The sequence below is a fragment of the Neodiprion lecontei genome, chromosome 5, assembly GCF_021901455.1.
Source record: "Neodiprion lecontei isolate iyNeoLeco1 chromosome 5, iyNeoLeco1.1, whole genome shotgun sequence".
NCBI classification, from domain to species: domain Eukaryota; kingdom Metazoa; phylum Arthropoda; class Insecta; order Hymenoptera; family Diprionidae; genus Neodiprion; species Neodiprion lecontei.
The window spans coordinates 23,769,765-23,791,938 of NC_060264.1; the positions used below are offsets into that span (position 1 = coordinate 23,769,765).

The 22,174-nt window shown below is 40.3% G+C and overlaps 1 protein-coding gene across 11 annotated transcripts in view; it reads left to right on the top strand.

Annotated features, from left to right (window-relative positions):
- LOC107221721 (protein shank) overlaps nt 1–22,174 on the top strand; it is a 67,572-nt gene that overhangs the window by 31,175 nt on the left and 14,223 nt on the right. For 4 of the 11 annotated variants that reach the window (XM_046739700.1, XM_046739696.1, XM_046739699.1 and 1 more), the window contains 3 exons: nt 12,774–13,029; nt 15,753–15,772; nt 21,233–21,358. In XM_046739700.1, the coding sequence (XP_046595656.1) occupies nt 12,828–13,029; nt 15,753–15,772; nt 21,233–21,358 (348 nt within the window). In that variant the 5' untranslated portion in view covers nt 12,774–12,827. Of the gene's footprint in view, nt 1–9,565; nt 10,113–12,773; nt 13,030–14,400; nt 14,682–15,752; nt 15,773–21,232; nt 21,359–22,174 lie in introns of those variants that run through there. The other 7 variants (XM_046739698.1, XM_046739702.1, XM_046739693.1 and 4 more) reach the window with 6 other exon arrangements.

Genomic DNA, 22,174 nt, shown 5'->3' on the forward strand with positions numbered 1-22,174 from the left:
CACCTATGGGCAGGTTGTCAGTTCTTGAAAAACGAATGTCTATGGGGTTTTTTTTTTATCGCGTTTTATCGGAACTTTTACGCTTACAATAAATTCACGGTGTGGTTAGCACCTTGACCTTATTTGGATTAAATTTATCCAACTTTCTGGGCGGCATAAGTCAATAATAAATCAAACAAAAGGGTCGTTTGGCATTTCTGGCACGGAGAGTGTCTTTTTCAGAAAGAATATTAATTGTTGAGTAAGCAGAAAGAAATTAAAGTTAAATAAACCGAAATGAGTTCCGTACACTTCCTTAGTGCAATACGTACGTATCTAAGTTACAACCGTCGTGCCCTCTTCATCAGCCCAAACAACAAACAACCCTTTTGTTTATTTTATTATCGACTTGCGACACCATCAAAATTCAGACGAATAAATAATAAAAGTGCTACTAATCATGTGGCTGTGCTTTACTGTAGGATTTTCTTCTTCTCATCGAGCCACTGACTCTGGCGCACTACTGTACGCTCTGGCGGATCAATACTCTGGTCCAGGACAGGGCTGGCACTAGTGGGGCTGCCTCGTGTAATCGCATACCTGTCTGCTTATCGGATAAAATAATTCCTAACAACGGTCATAGTTGTTGGGGCTCTTTTCAGAATAACAGATTATAAATTGAAGAGGAAGGAAAGAAAGAAAAAAAAAAAACACCCGAAACGTCATCGGTATCGCAGGGTCTTTGACCAAATTTCAAAGAAGCCACAGGCAGCTCGTTCTGAAGTCACGGAGGGGTTTGAAAATAATTTTTTACTTCTTAGCAAACTTACTTGCGAATACGTCCCTTGTTGATAACTAAAGTTCATTCGACCAGTGCAGTCTGCGATTAGCTATTTGCACCGTTCAAAATTTACACCCTTTATGTACAATTAGTTATTAACAGAACAACTGGCCGAATGAATAATAGAAATCGCACATTAGTCACAACCTGATCACATTCGTAGTTCACAATAGCTCCGTTAAGTGTGTTAGTTGGCTGTTCAGAGGGTGTGGGTTAAAGCTTAGATAGACCATTACACTGAATGGCCGCAAATCCGACTGGTAAAAATTTCGAACGACCAACATTCGAGTAGCCAAATATTCAGGTGTTAGATCGACGGTGTTTACGTTGGTGATGATCTGGGATATTGAGGTTGATGGATAGATCATTGCAGTTGCAGTCTCGATCGATGTCTACCGGCATATTTTAACGGTAGGTACCAACAATATTTGTGATAAAATCGATTGTTTAAACCCGTGCATATGCTTATGGTAAGACTAACTGCAATCACTTTCGATAAATCTGTCGTAGCGAGAGTCGCGTAGAAAATGTCTGTACCTATTCGCCGTTCAACCGTTTTACAACCTTGAGACAGACCTGAAATTCTTCTATAGTTGGTTCCTCATATGCATGTCCCCCCCAACGCCGGTGGAGTCAGTGCAACACTATATTGTGTCGTACACCATCGCGCTAGCTCGGCTACAACTCGATCCAGGATCGGATTGGAATAGCTGAAGCAGGCAAAGAGCTACGGCCAGTCGCTCGTAGTTTAAACTCGGATGTATGGATAAGGCATCGGTGAGAGAAAAAGAACATGACTGAGTTGCGAGCGTAGCTTTGGGGACGAGAAGGGAGATTTTGAGGCTCGACGCCTCCGGCAGAGATTTCTCTTTCTCCTACTCCTCTTGTTACCCGCATCGCTCGGCGGATATACGAGGATACGGCCCTGGATCTTGACCGTAGAGCGAAGAGCCAAGAGCCAAGAGCCAAGAACCAAGAACCGGGTATCGTACCCCCCGCTATGCCATACTGCCTCTGATGTGCTAGCGAGATATCCGGCTAAGATTTAGTACATCCTTCTACCGCAGTTCTGCGGAGAAAATCTGCAACAAGAATCTTCTTTGGAACTGATCGAAATAGTTCTTCTACCGTCCTTGAAATATTATCATTTTTTTTACTATTGCTATTTTTCTGATACCGCAAGCATGGATCCTCAAAGAGTATTTCGAGAATTATATTTCTTTACGTAGATGCATTTTGCAGAGATAATTTAATTCTCTACATTATACTTGCAGGGTGAAGTTCGTATTAATGAATGCAGCTATGTGGCAACAACTCGGAAGGTAATTTCATTATTGCGTCATTACTTGGAAGCGACGTTAACGACGCTATTTATATCGGAAAATTTCAAAATCCTAGCGTAATCTTTTTAAATTGGATTTAAGTGATATCCCTTAGTGAGGTTTCCTTGTTTACTGTATCCATCAAGCGTTTCAGGTGGGAGTGAAATAAAAAGCTGCTTCCAAACGGTTATCTCTCGAGTTGGGCAATTTCATGTTCGTCGAGTACAGAAAGGTTACTACTGCTCGTTCATAAATCGTGTGCCATGTATAATATATTTTAGCGTTTGTAGTTATCCAGCAAACATAGTATTGAATAGGCAAATGGACGTAACTTTCCATTAATTTGCCTGCCTCCTCTCGTTAATATGGAGTTCCATTTGCACGCTGGAAACGAAACTGCCAGACGATATTACTTTCGATATGCCCGGCGCAAAATTATGGCACACGCATGTGTATGAACGTACCGGGAGATTGTGTACAACAAGAAACGTTATGTGGAAACGAATCACACCACCATAAGGCAACCCATTAGCTCCTCTTGGGTTGCCTGCTCGCGGAATGGTGCTGTGATTCATTTTCACATAATTTTCTAACATTACTTCATACTTAAGATTATAAAGTGAAGACTCTCCACAAAACTTAGTAGCTTACTTTACAATTAGACGGTTTATATGTATTCCATTTGCTGTGACGCACGCACAGTGATACCTCTTCACAGATCTTGGGATTTTTTCTTTTCCATCTAGCCTGATTTTTTCGTTGCCAGTTTATGGCTGCCAACGATGTTTGTTGAAATTGCAGCACCGAGCAATCTCGCAGAGAAAATGTGTGTACGTGATGGAGAAGCTTGTTCGTCATCCACGACGATCATGCGTTTCGGTGCTAGTCTCTGATCCCAATAGAAGGATCTAAGATAGATAAACATATTTATGAAGAGAAGAAGAGGAACAATCTCTCCCCCTCTCTCCCCCCTACATCCCAATCTTCGCATCACCTCTGTTAATGAAGTGCTAAAGAATGACTGACAGTTGACTATAACGACGACAAACCGGACTGAGAAGGCATATTACATTACGCTGCACAAATCGAATCTTGATCGGTCGTTGCTTCGCATCTGCGTAACTCTCTGATGTATTGTTTGGGTTGGACGCCGCCAATGGAGTTGATCGAAAGACGCGAGGACTTGGTTGATACGCCTCGGTATATGTCTAACCTCTGCGGTAGAACCCCGCAGGCTATCATGACAGAGAAAGTAGCCTCGCCTCTCATGAGACTACAATGTCAGCGTTCCTTATATACAGTACGAGATAGGCACCTACTTCTTCGGGTGTTCTGTGTTCAAACAATATCTTTACCCGCCATCGCGACACATGTGTGAACTTGGCGTCTTAAATTTTTGCTTATCATAAATAAATCATAGTTCCATTTGCGGACGGTTAGTTAGTTCTATACTTACCGATGAGTTTCGGCAATAGTTTCTTAGAAATTTGCAAAACACACTTATACAAAAAAATGATATGACAACTACGCGTCAATATCCGACAGCATCTCAGGGAAATTCGATCACTTGACTTTGATAGAGCATTAATCTGATCAGTTCTACAGCTCTAAAGCAGAAATGCTCTATCGAAAAAATGATTAAAAGAAAAACATGTTTTTGACATTTAGCACAACAAATCTTAGAATGTCATTATTGAACTGTTGGATTATTGCCACTCGGATTACTTCTGTAGTTCCACACGGGTTAATAAAACAGTTCGTTTAAGTTTCTCAAAATGCAGCATTTCAAAGAGGTTACTGGTGACACGTCACCAGCATTTGATCATTTGATATCAGGAGAGCAGAGATGTAAAGAGTTTTATAATCTGGATAAGGTACGTCAATAGTTCTGTCGGAACACTGGCATCTGAATTAACAACAACGAGACATTTGAATGACAAAGACGTATCTCGCTCAACAATACATCAATGTATTGTATTATGTATAGGATCTAATAGGCAATACTATTATTATATTTATGTGGGAATAACTATATATCGCAACTATCGTTAGCAACGTTTCCGAAATACGAAACCAAAGAGCAGCATCACCATCTCACTTTTGAACGACGGTATCTCACCGTCGTAGGCTTGCAATGTAAAAAAAACAGATTTCGATAATTGATTAAGGACAACTATCAATCGGAACTATGTTCGAAGTCAACAAAACTAATATCGTCGAAGATCTCTTCGGTCCAGAGAACCGAGTTCGAAGCACCAGCATTTCACTATCAAATACCAATATCTCGTCGTAAGCCCGATATTTCAAAAAAAATACATGTATCATAGTTTGGAGAATGACTAGCAGATGAAAGTGGGTATAATTTTGGAAATCACTTAAGTCGCGTTGTGGAACCTTTTGCGATTGCATTACCCAGATCCTAGGGAATAGCATATGACTTCCTAATACTATAACAACGTCTTATGACATTGGTTCGCATCAATCATTCATTTTTCACCCATTCAGCGGCTATGATGAAGTTTTCGTCAGGTTGAAGTTCGTAACGTTGATTTAAAAATGCATTTTCGAATAATCATTGTTTCGCAAACTTTTTGCGAACTCGGCTCGTTCAAAGTCATTTAAAAGACGCAGAATAGTGATATCTTGAAATATTTTCTCGGGATTAACATTACTATCTTAAACCTTGTGGACTTTGCACGGTTATCAAATATCTTCACTTGTTAGCGTTATCTGGAACCAACAACGACAACGACGTAGTGAAATCTGGTCCCTTTTTTTGCTTATCTATGTTTTTTTTTTGTTTCTCAGCGAGAATTTCAGTGAAAGGTTATTTATATTCTCTTTTTGTGACTTATTCAGTTTTGTTGTTGAACTTTGTCTTCAAGTTCTATTATCCATTTTTGTCATCATTATTTCATACCGTACTTTGATATTATGCTTAACATCATCATGTATCCATTTTTTTTAAACCTGGTTATTTGAAAAAAAAAAAAAACATCTCTGATTACAGATAGCTGAATAGTTTATGCTGCATTTCGAGAAAATTAAATGAACTGTTGTATTAATTCAGGAGGAACTATAAAACTAATCTGGATGCCAAGAGAACGTCGATTTATTTACGATATGCTAACATTAGAGATGCACACAGGTCGTTGCGACGTCATTCTACACGACACGCGTGCCGTAAATAGTTAACATAGTAATTTTTTTGACCACGAATGTAGTATTAAGGAGAGTTATCTTAGACAATGATCATATTTATCGAACTATTTCGACACCTCGGACGGGCCCAGCCGACCATCTTCAGGAAAGGTCCGTGATCATCTTCACTTTCTCCCCGAATGGCGTCTCGTTAACATCTTTGCCGATCAGGTCACAGTCACATTTTCTGAAAATGGTCGGCTGGGCCCATCTGAAGTGTCGAAATAGTTCAATAAATGTGACCATTATGGAATAAAACTCTACTTTGTACATAGTTAACGTTCGCCTCTCTTACATAAATCACAATATATTCCCCTCTCATTTGCTATTATTCGAAAAGCAAATACAAGCTTTTGCCGAACCTAGTTTTCTTCGTCGTCACTGAACTTACTGTACGATGAGAAAAAAGTGAAATTACAGAAAAAATTACGAACAACATATTGCATTGGCATAAAGCTGAATTTCGTACTTCAGCGAATTATGTAACTTGAAGATTGTAGAAGTTACGAAATCTCCAAAAGTTTGAAGGGTTGCCATTTTCAAATCGAATGGGAAAAGAAGTCTGACAAAGTTACTTGGACATTGTCTCGATGTAGACAATTTTCCTTCCAAATTTCAACCAAATCGGTCAAGTAAGTGGTTTGTTTGGCATCGTGTTCACAAATATTCTATACTGGTCATTCGGAACATTCAAGCGATTTTGGAAATATTTGTAAACGAGCTTGTAGGTTCCAAAATATATTTTTAATACAGTTTCACAATTTTTACTCAATCGGACGTTTTTCGCGAAGGCAACCGTAGGTATAAAGCACTTTATTTACGAAAGGTCGTGCCAGAAAGCGATTGAATCGGGATATGGCATATAACTTAGCCTTCGCTTTCCAACCCTTGGAGCTTCTACGCCGATGGATCGCCCGCTTTAATTTGTCGCCGATGCCACGCGCCGTTTTGGACGTTTCGGGGACGTTACAAGATCGAAAATCTGTAGCAACACGGTTCGTTGGGCAAGGAATACTACGGGTTTATTCAATTGAAACAACTTTACACACATTAGTTGCATAGTATACGTATACATGTGAAGTGGGTATGAATAAGTCAGCGGCCCGTGAGGTGTAGTATTGATACCGCAGAACTTATACAGTAGAACCTCTCAATAGTGCCCCTGCTGAAATGCATACATACCTTCAGTGATTCAGTGGTACGTACACTTGGGGACAATGAATCTGGGACGGCTAATTTTTCACACCAGGCGGTTATGTTGGCAACACAGAAACCTACAGCGCCACGGTCGGCCGAGCGCGAAACAAACCCAATCTCAATAAACTAACATAACCCATGACCGTCGAATCTAACCTTAGAATACGTGTCAATCCAACAAGTCATTATCCCCGCGGTATTCTTAGGTTAGATTCGACGGTCATGGGTTTATGTTACGTTTATTGAGATTGAGTTTGTTTGGCGCTCGGCCGACCGTGGCGCTGTAGGTTTCTCTGTGTTGCCAACATAACAGTCTGGTGTAAAAAATGAGCCATCTCAGATTCATTGTCCTCAAATGTACGTAAATGGAAGAAAAAAGTACGAAAGTTACACTTTTTCGCCCGGTACTATTGAAAGGATCGAGAACGAGCGTTTGTAGTCAGAGTGGGGGAACCAAGAATCTGAGAAATGTATTCCCCTCGCAGCCCGTGAGCGGCTCTATTGAGAGATTGCATTGTACGGGCGTAATGCTGCAATGACTAAATGATGATATCAACTTGTTTATCCCTTCGGATTTTGTAGTAACATTGGTACAGTGAAGCGATAGATGTAGCTGGTACGCGTATAGGTACCTATATGCTACAAATTGGTAATTGATTTGATAAATCAGCGCATAGGGATCCAGGCGTATGGCGCAATTGACGCGTTGACGTCAATCCAACGAGCTCACCAATATTCATACTTCCTTTTCCTTTACCGGTTGTCGGTACAACGAGGACCCATAACTATACACCTATAGGTGCGTACATACTTACAAGCACATGAACGCGTATAACGTACAGATATCCCCCTTTTTTAACTTGTGAATTAATAACTCGCAGAGTGGATGTTGTTCTCCGCCCTCTAGAATGGGGATCACTCTGATTGGCGGACGTTAATTGGACAAGCGGAGCGGAAGGGCAGAGACCTATAGAAATTATTAAACGGGGGGAAGGCTCCGCGAGGAAATGCGTCACTCTTAGGATGACATATTTTTTAGGGGGTTAGATCAATAGAAAGAGGGTCACCCTTCTTCGTCCCGTTATTTCCTTGCTTCCTCTCGCGGTGGAGGTCTCCGAGTTCAATGTTGGGCGTCAGGCGGCATAGGGAAGATCGACAACAAGCGCATATTATTGCAGGGGAGGGAGTGATAAGGGTAACCTGTTACCGCTTAGCGATCCTCCTCACTATGCCTGCACTTGAGCAACGATTAGTTTACGTTATCTACCGTATACATTCTTTCTTGGCATTACATTTATCAATTATCGATCAGTTTTTTATCGTTGAATGATATTCGAGTCGTACTATCGTAAGAGATGGTCCACTGGCTAGTGACATTCGAATATTAAGCTTCTGGATCATTCTCATCTGAAACTTATACGTATCTACTTACCTACCTGTTTACATTGCGTCTGTTTACTCTGCTGCCCTGATGCAATCACTCGATACTTCAGCACAAAGAGAACAACGTTCAGAAAAGATCGGAATATCGAACGACAAATTGACCATTGTACAATCCGTGATGCCTAACTTCAATATTCCAATTAGCCGATCTGATTCCCTGATAAATCCAATTAATTCAACCCTCGATATATCTCTTGTTAAGATGTTAATTTGTTTATAGGGAGGCTGCAATTGTTTCAGCACTCCGCAGTAAGTCGGAAAAGCTGCATAATAGATAGCCACTGTCCGACGGAGATTGCAGGGAAATGTTTTACCGAGTCGTCACGGTCAGTTCGTTGTTCGGGGTTCCTCACATTACAGTCTTGTGATTAACAGACCATTTCTACAACACCTCTCTCCAAAACTCTACTGTAATGTAATTCTTAAGCACTATTTATGTGATTGTAAAAAATGTGTACAATTAGGAGTTTTCGTCATTGGACCCCAAACCCTATTTGTCCCTAGAGTTTTACTTATGCATGGCCGCTAACTTCAACCTCGTACGTTTCGATACATCAGTTTGAATATTTGTAGGTTTTATCCGTTGTGTCCCGCAATCGCATAATGCATGGCAATCTAATATCTTCTGAAGCTTGCCACTCGCGCTTACCGCAGTGGCGTCGCTTTACCGTGCAGCTTAACGCGAGGCACGAAGTCACCTCGACTGGTTCAATCGACATCCGCTTCAAGAGATAGTCACGGGATACGGTGCTCGATGTCTGTGTATATGAAGCGCCCAGGGTAATAACCACATTAGTCCACTCGGGTGATTTCAAGAAAAATGCAAATTCAGGTTTCCAGTGGTATTTTCTGAAAGCACTCTCTAAAGCCACAACAATCGTATCGCTAACTCGTTTTCGATAAAATATGGACTGAAGTGGTTTTTCCCTTGGACCTCTGCATATTTACTCTGTAAAGAATGTGATCTTAACATTTACCGTCTAACTACTATCGAACAATTTTTCTGCACAATTCGGGAATTGAGTATTAGCTAGTGTTGGATTGACTAACGTCGGATTAACATTCACGGTATACCGATAAGACAATCTTTCAGTGTAAAAAGTGGTAAGATCTTCAGGTAATTGTCTACTCTGCAGAGAAACCGGTTCGTTTTGACGATCTCAGTCTTAAAGTGTGGTAAGACGAAACATCTTCGTATAGATGAGCAGTTTCGTTTATTCCAATCTTTGGCTGCTGCAGATATCCACACTAGGAAAACATTAATTAGATATATCTGCGGAAAGGCCCATGCGCGAGTTGTGAGGAGAAAATCGGCGCACGAAAAAGACCCACAAGATATAAAAGCAAAGACGCAGCTGCAGCGAGATGAAATCGAGTTGGGCGAGGTTCGTTCGTAGCTTTTCCTACCAGGTGGGAATTGCGACGAATTGACGCGTAAGCGAATCCGGGGGCGGCTTCCATCTCTCCTACAGGGGTTGTACTCGGTCGATCTCTCGGCGTTGCCGGGCAACCAACATCCACCACCCCCCTCACTAGCCGCCCCTGCGGAGCTCCCTGATGGCGCCACCTTGGGATCGACGAGGCACCGGTAGGGATGTGTTTTTCCCGAAATGCCGTACGACTAAACCTAAGAGGGCTGTGCGCTGTTATCAGGTGTCGGAGTGCGGGGTGCCGTTTTATTTAGTGCTTGACTGGATCAACAACTCAGGGATTACTCTTTCGTTCTTAAAAATTATTTTATTTGATAATAAGACGAGTTGGTATAACCCTCGATCCCTATTTTCGTTTGTTACCCTTCTTATTCGTACTGCAGATCATGTAACTTCGGTTTGGATGATGTTGCAGAAACGATTGGAACCGTGTACTGAAAATGTCGTACCGTAACTTTTAGTATTTGATCAGTCTTTATCCTTTCTTCTCGTCGTCTTCTTACAGTATCGGTATAACAATGCCTTTTCCCAGTGCTACGTCACGATCGTACGTGTTTCACCGAGTTACAAAAATCTGGAAACTACAAGGTCACCTATAATCGTATTTTCGTTAAGTGTACCGACGCAGGTTAGATATTCTTCTCTTGGATTATGTATCTCAGCGTTTGGATCAAGACCAAAGACCAATCCTCGTCAAGGGTAAGTGTACGCAAGTGACCGTAAAAAAATTCTTCAATTCAATCCGCTGCAAATGTCGGGTGTACTACCGAATCGAGGTTGAACAATTGATGAACCAAATAAATCTCTTGAAAATTTATTAACAAGATAAATGCGGTGTTGTAAGAAATGACTTTGTCTGAACAGTGGACTACGTCAAGGTGGGCGGTTACGGATAGTTGCCAGGTCGAGATCATAGTCATGTATTCGAGATCTTGCCTTTTCCGTCATTCTCTTGCACACATATCTCTTCGGGATAGTCTGAGGTTTTTTTTTGCTGTTGCATATCCGAGGGTGCAGTACGGGCCTGTTATCCCCCCACTTTCCTCGGCATCAGTTATCTGCGATTCACGTACCTCTGTCACTATACCCGTGGAGGGTGGCCACCCCCTCCAACATCCTCGCGGTGCCTCGCCTCACTTGTTCCGATGCAGTCAATGTAGGACTGGAAGGTCTAGAAGCGCTTGCAAGCTCGACGACAAGGCGTCGAATCTCTACGTGTATTTGTTCGTCCCTTACGTAGCGGGTTCACTCTCGTGCCAATTTTATACCCTCGTTTCAATGTCGTCGTGACGATGGATCTAGAATAATACTACATAGGTTTGGATTTGGGCTTCTAAATGAATTAATGAATATGAATACTAATAATGGATATTGATAGTCTGTCATTAGTCGATCTCTTTTCACACGGTCGGATCTATTTTGTCGATTATTCGTGTCACGGTTGTTATGCGATCTCCTTTGCAATGCGAGTGTCGTACACCCTCGCGAAAAATCTTTGGGTACCTATTATCGGCGGGACACGAATGTCGAGGACCATATAAAACGCGAACTGGATCAATAAGCTCGGAATCTGTTTCTGAGAATAATATGCCGAGGCGAGACAATACCCCGAGCGATGGACCGGCGCTTTTCCCTTGATCATGTCGAACCATACGTTCGGTAAGTGTACGGTTCAAGTCGGCGACTAACGCCCACACCTAACGTGAATTACAGACGGCGTGAAAGGGCGGGGGGAGAAGAGGATCGAAAGTCAGACGTAAAAATCTCGACCCGCTTGTATTCGGAATGTACGTTGAGCCTGGGGCAGGCCTATAAAATTATGATTTACATCGTGTCACTGTCAGACAGACAATCGATGTTCGTAAGTACGCGTACAGACTTCGCGAAGAGAAGGTAGAAGAATCTTTTCTGTCAAACGTCGTAGGAGGAATCGTACAGCGTTATTGTCTTTGCTATTTTCTACATATCTGAATATAATAGTGCTTATTCTCGCTTTGGAATAACGTTGTTGAATCTTTTTTTTTTTTTAAATACATCGGTTGGAACAGGCGTGGTTTAACAGTGTCGATATCACTCGACGTGGTCTGTGGTGTATGCAAAGTTTTAAACCCATTAGACATCAAGGTTGGACAAAACTGTGTTTAACTGCAGCTTCTCCTGAGGCTTTTGCGGTTTTACGTAAAACTTCTTACGCCCACGGTAGTCCGCATTCTCGTCTCGCGTCGACTTCTTGTATATATCTTTGAGCGTTGAAAATGAGATGGCAAGTATAACGTGAATATAAGCGAAACGTACTAAGAGGGTGAAGATGGGGATGAGGGTAACACGCAAAATGGGTGGAAAAATCTATATCGTATCTTGTATCGCGTGTCTTATGATATATGGTCGTATGCGCCAAAATGACGAATTTGGTGGTAAAAGAGCGTATAATTTTTTTTTTTTTTGCGGTATTCGCTACATGAGTACTCAAAAAAGCTTCAGGGATCTATGCATGAATTTGAAAAATATTGAATAGCTTATGAGTATTTCAACTTTTAACGAAAGTTGAAATTTTTGTAACAACGGAACAAACAAAATTTTTTTTTTTTTAACTATCCTACTGCCCATGTCAACATGCCCAAGGTTTAGAATAAAAAAAACGTTTATTTATTCTTTTACTTTCATCGAGAAAACATATATTGACAGCCTTACGACTGTGAGGAAATGTAAAAATATATTGCGTAAAAATAGGTGCGAACAATAGACGATACATGAACGAATACGGCTTACGGTACCAACCAAACGCGAGTGTTGTCATAAAACTAGTCACACGCGATATTTTTTGCAACACCTGTGCGAAAATTTTTATGTGAAAAGCACCGAAGGCGCCAGTGACAGGGCGTATAATATTGACGTTAGGTAACTTACGCTGCACGATAACAGAGTGCGTAAAATTAAGTTATCCGAAAGTGCGCTTGCGTCGAAGAAAACCCTAGTTTGGAAAATATAGAATTTTAATTACGCACCTGCGTCAAAGTTTAGATATTTTACCGCACTTTTCGGATATGGGAAAATTCATGCACGCTTTGCAGACTTGGAAAATCGAACTTTACGAACAGATGTTGGTAAAAACTTGATCCGGTAGCTACGTACATACATACGTATATTTTCACATGTATATATTTATAAAAAAAGACGCAGAATGGATGTAAGCGTGCAAATTCGGTGTTCATTTTTATTAAGAGTACGATAATTGATCGTTCTTCGATCCCTAATCTCTACTCTTTTCGCGATCTCAAGTCATTGTCAGAGGCATACATTTGTGGTTGATAATGTGGTCGACCAAAATCTAATCGAGGGTTTTTTTTTTTCTTGTTCCAGCAGATGTAAATCAATGAATCTGGGATCCTAAGTTGGCTGATCGCGAGCTTCGCGATGGACGGAGGATTGAAGCAATCCTCCGCAAGTTTCACCGCGGGCCACGAACTCGGCTCGGAGACGACGGGTTCCGCTGAGGAAGGCATCCTCCTTGCCAGGGTGCACGTGCCTGAGCTCAACGTCAGCAAATGTCTTCAATTCCCGAAGGATCAGCTTGTCTGGGATGTCAAGCAGCAGTGTCTCGCCTCGCTACCCAAGGTATGGACCACGCGTCTCTGTAACTCTCGATCGATATTATTATCACACCTAGAATCTATCCAGTTATGTCCTTTGCCGCGATTGCTTACCTGCAACTTATCACTAATATCACGTGTATGTATACATGTATAAAAATATTCCGTACGATGAAATTTAATGCTATTTTAAAAATTGATTCAGTACAGAAGAGGAACGGTTCCTTTCTTATTCTTCTTTTCCTGAGAAGAAGAAAGCAGAAGCATATTTCGTTGGTCTTGCATCTTCTCTCGTGCGATGTGCTACAGTGTCTGTAGATCAGTCCAATTTTAATTACTGTTTTTGTCACGAGCAACGAATAACGAGCTGCTTCATAGTTATTAGCGAAGCTTTTCAGCTTTCAGACCACGCAGGGAGGCGATGTTGAAACGGCACTCGAGTCGTTGTACCAATTTATGAAATCAGAGACTTTGTCAAGTAATTAATTTTTTACAGATAATATTGTAAGTATACCGAAGCGTTTTAATTCATGGACGATAGTACAAGGCTATTTGGTTACCGAAATATTACGTCGAATCGAAACACCTAAATGACAATTAGTTGCTTATGGGTCGTCGTTTATGCGTAGCCTGCTTGCACGTGTGTAGGGTGTTTAGTTTTCGCACAATCACTCTGTACAGTGACAGTTTCTAATTAGAAAATCCGATAGAGGGAGAGGGCAGAGTTGAAATTTTCATTTGTAAAAATCTTCAAAAAATCGTGTTATTCTTGTTGTTCAAATATCTTTGGGTGATTCAGATTTCCGTTTACATCGGGCACAACCTAATGGAATAAAAAGCAATTATTTCATGTGTATTGTTCGATTATTATATGTATACTTGTAACCACATGATATGCTCACATCGTGTTATTACTTGCTAAATATATATACGTTAGGGTGGTTAAAAAAAACCGACTCTCTTTTTGCCCAAGGCACAAATTTAATAATTGTGTAGAAAGAGGAAATAAGATACCTGTTAAAATTAGAGCCCTTAATGTTAATGTTTATTAGTTTCTGAACGCCATTTTTCATTGTTCATTTGATTAACACGCGAAAATAATTTTACTTTCGTTCTGAATTTTGTATCTCGGTAAGGAGGCAATGTACGTAAATGTCCAATACGGTGTTTTTGTAGGGAATTTAAGGCTTTACAAAAAAGGTCTTTTATGATTTGTTGATAACTCAACTCTTTCCAAAGTTATTCAAGGTTAAAGTTGAAATCATGCGAAAATAGCAAACTTATTCTAAAATATTGTTTTTTTTTTTTGTTTTTAATATAAAGCATTTCGAACGCTATGAAGTCATGTCATTCAAATAATTTTCAACTCGAGAAAATTTATTTTTAGCTAAAAGACGCTGCTTTTACAAAATTCAGAATGAAACTAAAATTATTTTCGCTAGTTAAACAAATGGTAAATGAAAAATGGCGCTCAGGAACCACTAAATATTAGAATTAACGGTACAAATTTTCACAGGCATCTTATTTCCTCTTCCAACAAGTACGGAAGGTGGGACTTTGAAAAAAAAAATATTTGATTTTTCGAACCTCTCTAATGCACATACACATATATATATATATACACACTCACCGCAACGTATTTTTTTTGTTCGACATGCTTGCCTTCGGAACTCAGGAGGTATAGCACCACCCCACTAACATCCTGCCCTCTATTTCTGTAATTATTATGTGTCTTAACGATCCTTAGTCGTAACTGTCGCATTATCTTCCTGATTTTTCAGTTCTATCGTCATTGTACCTTGAAATGCAAGAGTTTTTACAGTTACTCGTCCGGCGTTCAACAGACGAAGATAATGCAGCAGTTTTAAATTGATATTATCTTTTTTACTTTCCTTAGGTTATTTTAATTTCTATTTATGTGTTTTCACCTTTATGCATTTTTCCCCTTCTTCTTCATGGGGTTAATGGTTGTCTTTACTGATGGTTTCTAGTGGCTCAATTTCAGGGTCACCGGCAATCTCTTAAAGATATTGAGAAAGTATCGACGATTCAAAATTCATTCAATCATTTCTCGTAACTATTTAGATTTAAAAATATTCGGAAGTATTTGAATTTGCGTGGGAATTATTTTGGTAACTAGTAAATTTCCAAAAATTAAGCTTGAAATTCGTGCCTATTTACTCTTGGTTAGTTTGCCGTCACATCAGGAATACAAAATGTGTTAAGATCGAGCAATTCGTTGAAATTAAAATTTAAAAAAAAAAAAAGAAAAAAACTGAGGACGGTACTTGTACCTAGACAACCATTAGCGCCAAACTACGATTTTCATTGCTCCTCTCACCTCATGTACAATAGTCCCAATTGCAATGTCCGAAACTAACGGGGATGGAAAAATGTGACGCTGTGTCTGACGTTTGTGGTGTTTTTTTCTTTTGTTTCGCTTATCCACGCTTGCACATTGGGGGGTGCACACGACGTGGTCTACGGCAACAATTATTACAACGTGTACCTACCCATACCTACTACCGTCTCGTGGGCAACTTCGCTCCGCTTCACTTCACCTTCACTTCACTCTTCACCTCGCTTCACTTGAATTCGCCGCCACCTGGTATTGTTTCTGGCTGGCTGTCTGGCTGGCTGGTTGGTTGGTTGGTTGGTTGGTTCTTGCTGACGATGAATCTCGTTCGTCCGAATCGGCCAACGTACGATGTACGTCTTCCCCGTCTCACCTTTCCGAGCACTTGATACCAGGTGGCTACTTGGTACAGGGTACGTCCAATTCACTAATAGCATGCACAGTAATATACTCTCGATACATTTTTTTCTTACATTTTTTATTTTAACGTTAATTGTTAGCACGTATTAGTGGTGCGCGATTAATCGATTAATCAACGATTGCTATTCACGTACCGATTGACCGGCAGGATTATTGAGGCAACTGCGAGTAATCGAAACCATCGATTAATCGCTTAATCGAAAAAACGATTGATCGAAACCGTTCATTAATCGATTAATCGAAAAAACGATTAATCGAAGCTGCGCGTTAATCGATTAAATGCACAGCACTGGTACGTATTACATTATACTTGTATACTGTAAGTTGTCTGTGATTCGGACACTTCATGTGGCGTAGCAGGTCCACTGCAGGCGTAAAAGGTGTACGTGTGGCTCGGTTTGGAAGGGATACGCTGGAGTAGGAGGATCACAAGCTGCAGCTTAGGTACGCGGTATGCGCTTGCAGTGGACCTTGCTGCAGGATGTGGAGTGTCAGAATTCGCATAAAACACGAAGCATATATGGTGTGTTCCATGCCAACTCGGGCAGCGATCGACGGCGACATTTTTTTTATTTTCACCCGTGATTTTTCCATTATGGTATAACCCCCGAGAATTGGTGGTGGTCAAAACTTGGAAGGATCAATATTTCGAATGCCCGATATATCGAAATTTCAAACGTGAGAAAATAAAATAACGAAAGACGAATTGTTCGAAATCTTGATGATTAAAAGTGTCACTGATTACCAGTCATTCTAATCTTAGTATTTGAAAGTGTCACTGATTACTTAGTCATTTTAATCAGTGACACTTTCGGGAATTAAGATTTCGAACAATTCGTCTTTCGTTGTTTTAGTTTCGCTTGCTTGAAATTTCGATATATCCGCCATTCGAAATATTGACCCTTCTAAGTTTTAACCTTCACCCCCGAGAATCTCGTAACAAAATTTCTTTTTAAATTTTATTTTCCATTTTTGAAGCACTAGTTTTCAGCCTATGATTTTTCGAACCTTTCCCAAAAACTTTTGAATTAATTGTCAAAAATGACAACTTAAATACAACTGGTTTTGCTGATTTTTAGAAAATTCTCGCAGAAGATTTAAAGTGGTGATAATTGATAGGCTGAAAGCTGGTTGTTGAAACAAATTAAAAATTTTGTTGAATAAAATTCCTCATGAAAATAATAATGTCACAGTCAATTGTTTACTGCATTGTCACGAAACACCTCTTATGTAATATATACAGAGTGAGTAGCTAACGGTGACTGATCTAACGCGCATGCGCTCAAATTCTAGAGCAAAAGCAGTTGTTTTATCAGAATGACCAACATTTTTGAGGTTACATACATCGCGGTATCCTTTCATCCGTACTTACGACGGTTGGTCAACCTGACAAAACAACTGCTTTTCCTCTAGAATTTTAGCGCATGCGCGTTGGAACGTTCAGCCGTTAGCTACTCACTCTGCATATTATGTTTGTGTGTTTGCGTAGAGTTGACCGATCGATGTGTTTACTTTGTTCGTATTACGCGTACCGTCATTGTAATACATATGAATATATTCTACGTAGTATACCGACCGTAGCTACTAGCGTGTGTATATACATACATTCACAGCATGGCCGTGCGAGCATGTATCACACCTCTGATGTGTAATGTAGTACGTGTAGATATAGGTTTTGGTAACCTGCAATGCATTGTTCGCTATTCACTAAAGAAGTGATAATGACAGCGGAAGTTGCACAACGACGAATAAAGTCTCCGTACATTCGTCTGATGTGTATTCAATCTCGCCGTGGGGGCGGAGATTCGTATTTGGCCGGATGCGATGTTCGAACAGCCAGTTCGTATTTGTGTTATTTTATCATGTCACCGAAAGCTTATCATCGAATACCTTCGCACAATAATAACTTGGTCATTCGCTGTCAGCTCAGTCATTAGCTCGCAGTAACCAAGATACGCGTGTACCTAAATATGTGCGTCAGAAATTGAAGACACTAAACCGATCCATCTCTCGATATCAGTAATTTCGGTCAAGCCTTTTTATTCTGCAAACATACGACGTTGTTTGGTTATCTCACCGCGGTGCCCTTCTACCGATAGGTTAATTAATACCGATTGGAATCACCGTTCTTAGACCATTGTTTATATTATTATGATATTTCAAGTCTGTATGAAAAAAATGGGCGAAAGAGGGTGATGAGCTATCTTCGGGATCGTCAGGATCGGCGAAATTTTTTTAAACGGCTGTTTTTGCCTTATAAAGATGCACACTATAAACTCTGTTTTGTTGTAACTCCTAATGAGATAAGTACGGTACTTAACGGACGGTGAACTGATTCTTTTATTTCTTTGCGTCTCACGATTCACCCAGAGCCCGTGGGAGTACTTTTTATTGGGTTGCTGCTGCTGCTGCTCCGTCTCCTCGTATAGTCCTGGCGTCGGGTAAGCCATCGATTTTATGAGTTCTTCCATGGTTTTTGCAATTTCACAACCAGCCGTATAATATTATTATATTTTTGTGCATTGTATACACGTAATGATTAGCCTGTAATATCTCTTCGGTATTTCAAGACGTGACGAACCTCGAGGCGGCTCTTCGATCCTACCACGTTTCAAATCTTTTCATTTACGAAGAAAACATTTCACTGTCGTTATTGATGTGGTTTATTTATTGCCGGTAGCAAAAAATATCAACGTCAGCTCTGGGAAGAGAAAATCTTTGTGAAATTAAACCGGTCATTTGTTTCGGATATCAATCAAGTGGTTGTCAACGAGGGAAGCATCATTGTTTCTTGAACGATAATTGTCACTTAACAAGTATCGCATATTGTTGGTATAAGTTCGGAAACGGCAAATTAGTGTGCATGCGTAAGACAGCAAGAACAGCGTATTTAGAAAACTGGAAACTGTCCGCATTTTAAATTCTCTCCAGCGTGTGAGTCGGCTTTACGAGATAGTTAATTAGAATTTTGCCAGACGCTGAAATATCCGGTTTAATAACGAGAAGTGAAATACATTCACAGTGCATCGAGAATTCCATGGAATGACATTACGAAGCGATGTAAGCTATAGTGTTTGATCGCGCTTGTGTAGCAAGCGTTTTGAATCAATCTTCAATATCCGATGTTATCGACAATTTATTCCGCATCCCGTGACTCTGTCGTTCCGCCCGATGGGAGAATTACTACTGTGATTCGTGAACGGACCAAGTGATTTCCAATTCAATTATTTACCAGCAGGTAACTCTACCGGAAGATGCAAACTGTCTCTGTCGCTAACGACGTAGTTAACGGTTTTGATTGAAATTAACGAGAACTGAACTTCATGGTATACGGAATTGCGCGTTTGAATCCTGTTAACTATATCTTCCTTCGCTAAATCGTGCAGCAGGATCTGCCTATTCAGCCCAATGTTCGTCTTTTGCCGATTGGCATTCTGCGGCTATGTACTTATTGCCTGTTAACAACTCGTTGACAAGTTGAAAAACAAATTAGATTTTTTCCCCTATATTTGACAAAATACCAGATTATACCAACCCCGGTAACGCACGTGTTACGATGTCTAATATTATTCAACTGGATGTTGAAAGATTGCTTGGAGTCGATGTAGAAAATATTGACGCAGTATCGAAGGCACACTCGACGACTGCGAGAAGAAAATCAAGAGAGAAATTCAACATTTTCAAACGATTGTGCGACTACCACAAACGACTAACTTAGAAGATTAACAGATATTTAAGCAAATTCTTCAGTGATATTTAGATTGCACTGACTCGAGTTTCAATTGAATACGCGGAGATATTGTGCAAGGTGAATTTCATTTTAAACGCGTACAATGAAGATCTAATAATCTTCCACGAATGTATCTGCTGCTTAGTGTTGGACATGGTTTCGAGATCGAGAGGTTTGTGTAAAAATTTTCTTGTTTTTTTTTATTTATTTATTTATTTTTACCTCGTTTTCTACACTTTTGTCAGTTCAAGGCTTAACCGAAAATGCCCCGTGGCTACGGCAAGTGCTGTTCGTGCACAGATCACGAGTCGTTTCTAACACCCGCGTTACAACACGAATTGTAGCGTGATATGGTACGACGTTGTTCTTTTGCAACATCGGGCCGAGCGAAGGTTTACAGCTTGATCTCACGCGATCCGTAGGTATCCTAAGTCACTGGATGACGACTTGGTCCAACAGACTTGACTAAGTACACGCGATAGAACCGATGGATGTCAGCCATACTCAATCCATTCCTTCCTTCGTCTTGCGAAGATAGAATCCTGCTCCCGATGCACCAACAGCACACCCCCTTGTCCAAGACTTGTTCGTCGGGAGTTTGGCTGAAAAACTTGAATTTGTCGATAACGAAGGAAGCTTGAAACAATTAGATATAGCTCGTAACAGGTTGCTATACATATTGCAGATATTCGCGTCAACGTTTTTGAGTCACACGTCGTTATACTTACCTGGCGTTACTTCGTCTTTTGCCTTCTTGGCTATGATAGTCATGTGGTTCTCAGCATGTCTTCGTATTCATTGTTAGTTGAATTAGCCTGAAAAAGTAAGCTACTCCATCAACTCTTTACCCACGTCGTTTCGAATGAGAACTTTCAATTTTCGTTCCAACTGGTTTTTAACTTGAAACTAAGTTACCCTTTTACCAAACGTATGTTGGAAGCGTGCAATCTGCCCGCCAAGATGTTGCCTTATTTTGTTCTTCCTCTGCTTTCCCCTCTTCCTGTTCTCCTACTTCATCCTGTTGATCTTTTTAATTATTTTCCATCGACGCCATACTGCACTCTTGAATATCAGTCTTAACCTCTCAGCGGTATGGTGAAAATGACATCTTCATGCCACTTTTGCGTCAGAAAAAAATGAATAGATTTATCCTATCATATCAGTATTACGGTATTTGAAGTGTATGTGGAGTATATAAGGTCACTGAATTTGAATCTGGGATCAGATTTCTAAAATTCAAAGTGGCGGGTCCAATACGGAGGTTGCCAATTTGAATTTTGATTTCATCGAGTTGATCTGGATGCGAGGGCCTAAATGCTATAAAACATAACACAAACACTGGGGATAAAAATTTTTCGAATTTTTTCCCGCCATATTGGATCCACGATGTTGAATTTTGGATATCTGATTTCAGATTCAACTGCCGCAAAAGCTATGATTTACCATACGCCAGCCAAATCGATACAGTAAACACATGTTTTTTTTTTGCCAATGCCTACATATGTATCATAATACAAAAGTGGTACGACTTTTTTCCGCCCAACAGTCAATGGGTTAAACATTGCACTTCTCACCGCACGTTTTTGTATGATTAATCTTAATGTAATTCTTGAAAATATTCAGCATCCATCCCGTTCCTCGTGTAACAGCAGACCTTGGTTTATTTCTTTTTCATTTTTCCTGTGATCACAGATATTGAATCCTAAAAATTTTCATCTTACAGGAACTCAAGGAAAGTTTCAACTATGGGCTGTTCTGCCCACCAGTTAACGGAAAAGCGGGAAAATTCCTGGACGAAGAACGTCGTTTGGGAGATTATCCGTTTAACGGACCAGTCGGCTACCTAGAGGTACGTAATTGGAATATTGCATTCCATAGCATTTTCTGCAATATACAGTCGTTGGTAAACAGTAACTATCTGTTTAAAACTACGATAAAATGAGCAGCTAGAATACTTGCTACGAAAAAATTCGAACTCTGTATACGTCCGAGGCTGCTGAGCCGCCAGAATTAGTCAATCGGGGTGGTTGTTTGTTGATATGTTATTTCTTTTTTACGCACAAAGCGAGTTCGTGTATTATTTCTAAAGTATTGTTTCTTCTCTTCTGCTAGGGTCGTCTTGGTATGTTTGTAAGATAGAATCTCTTCGTTTCGCTGACAACGGTCGGAGGGTCTGTTTCCCTCGAGATATATCAGTCAGAACTTTCAACAAATCCTCAGCGGATTAATTTGAAATACAAAAAATGGAATATTAAACTAGTGAGACGGTACTCTTCAAGTTAAACTTATGAATCGAATTGTTTCTTTTCAATATTCATCAAATCAAAAAAAAAAAAAAAACTAAGCAGTTCGATTGTGTCCAAGCCTTTTGATTTTATCCTGGACCATTGTTGGGCATGGGTACTTGAGTATAATACGCGACAGTGTAGTATAATTAAAATTGCTCGCTGGCCATCACATCGAGTATCTTTGAACAGCGATCTACGGATGCAGGAAGGGGCGAGCACCGTTAGAAATGCTGTGTTTCGCCAGTTCTTCATACCCGATCAAATCGCTGGTCAATATTCGATTGTATACATTCGTCCCTTCACATCTATGCACCAGCGTTCGGTCATGTACCTCGCTTTGTCTCATTCCTATACGAGCTCCCAATGTCACATATTAA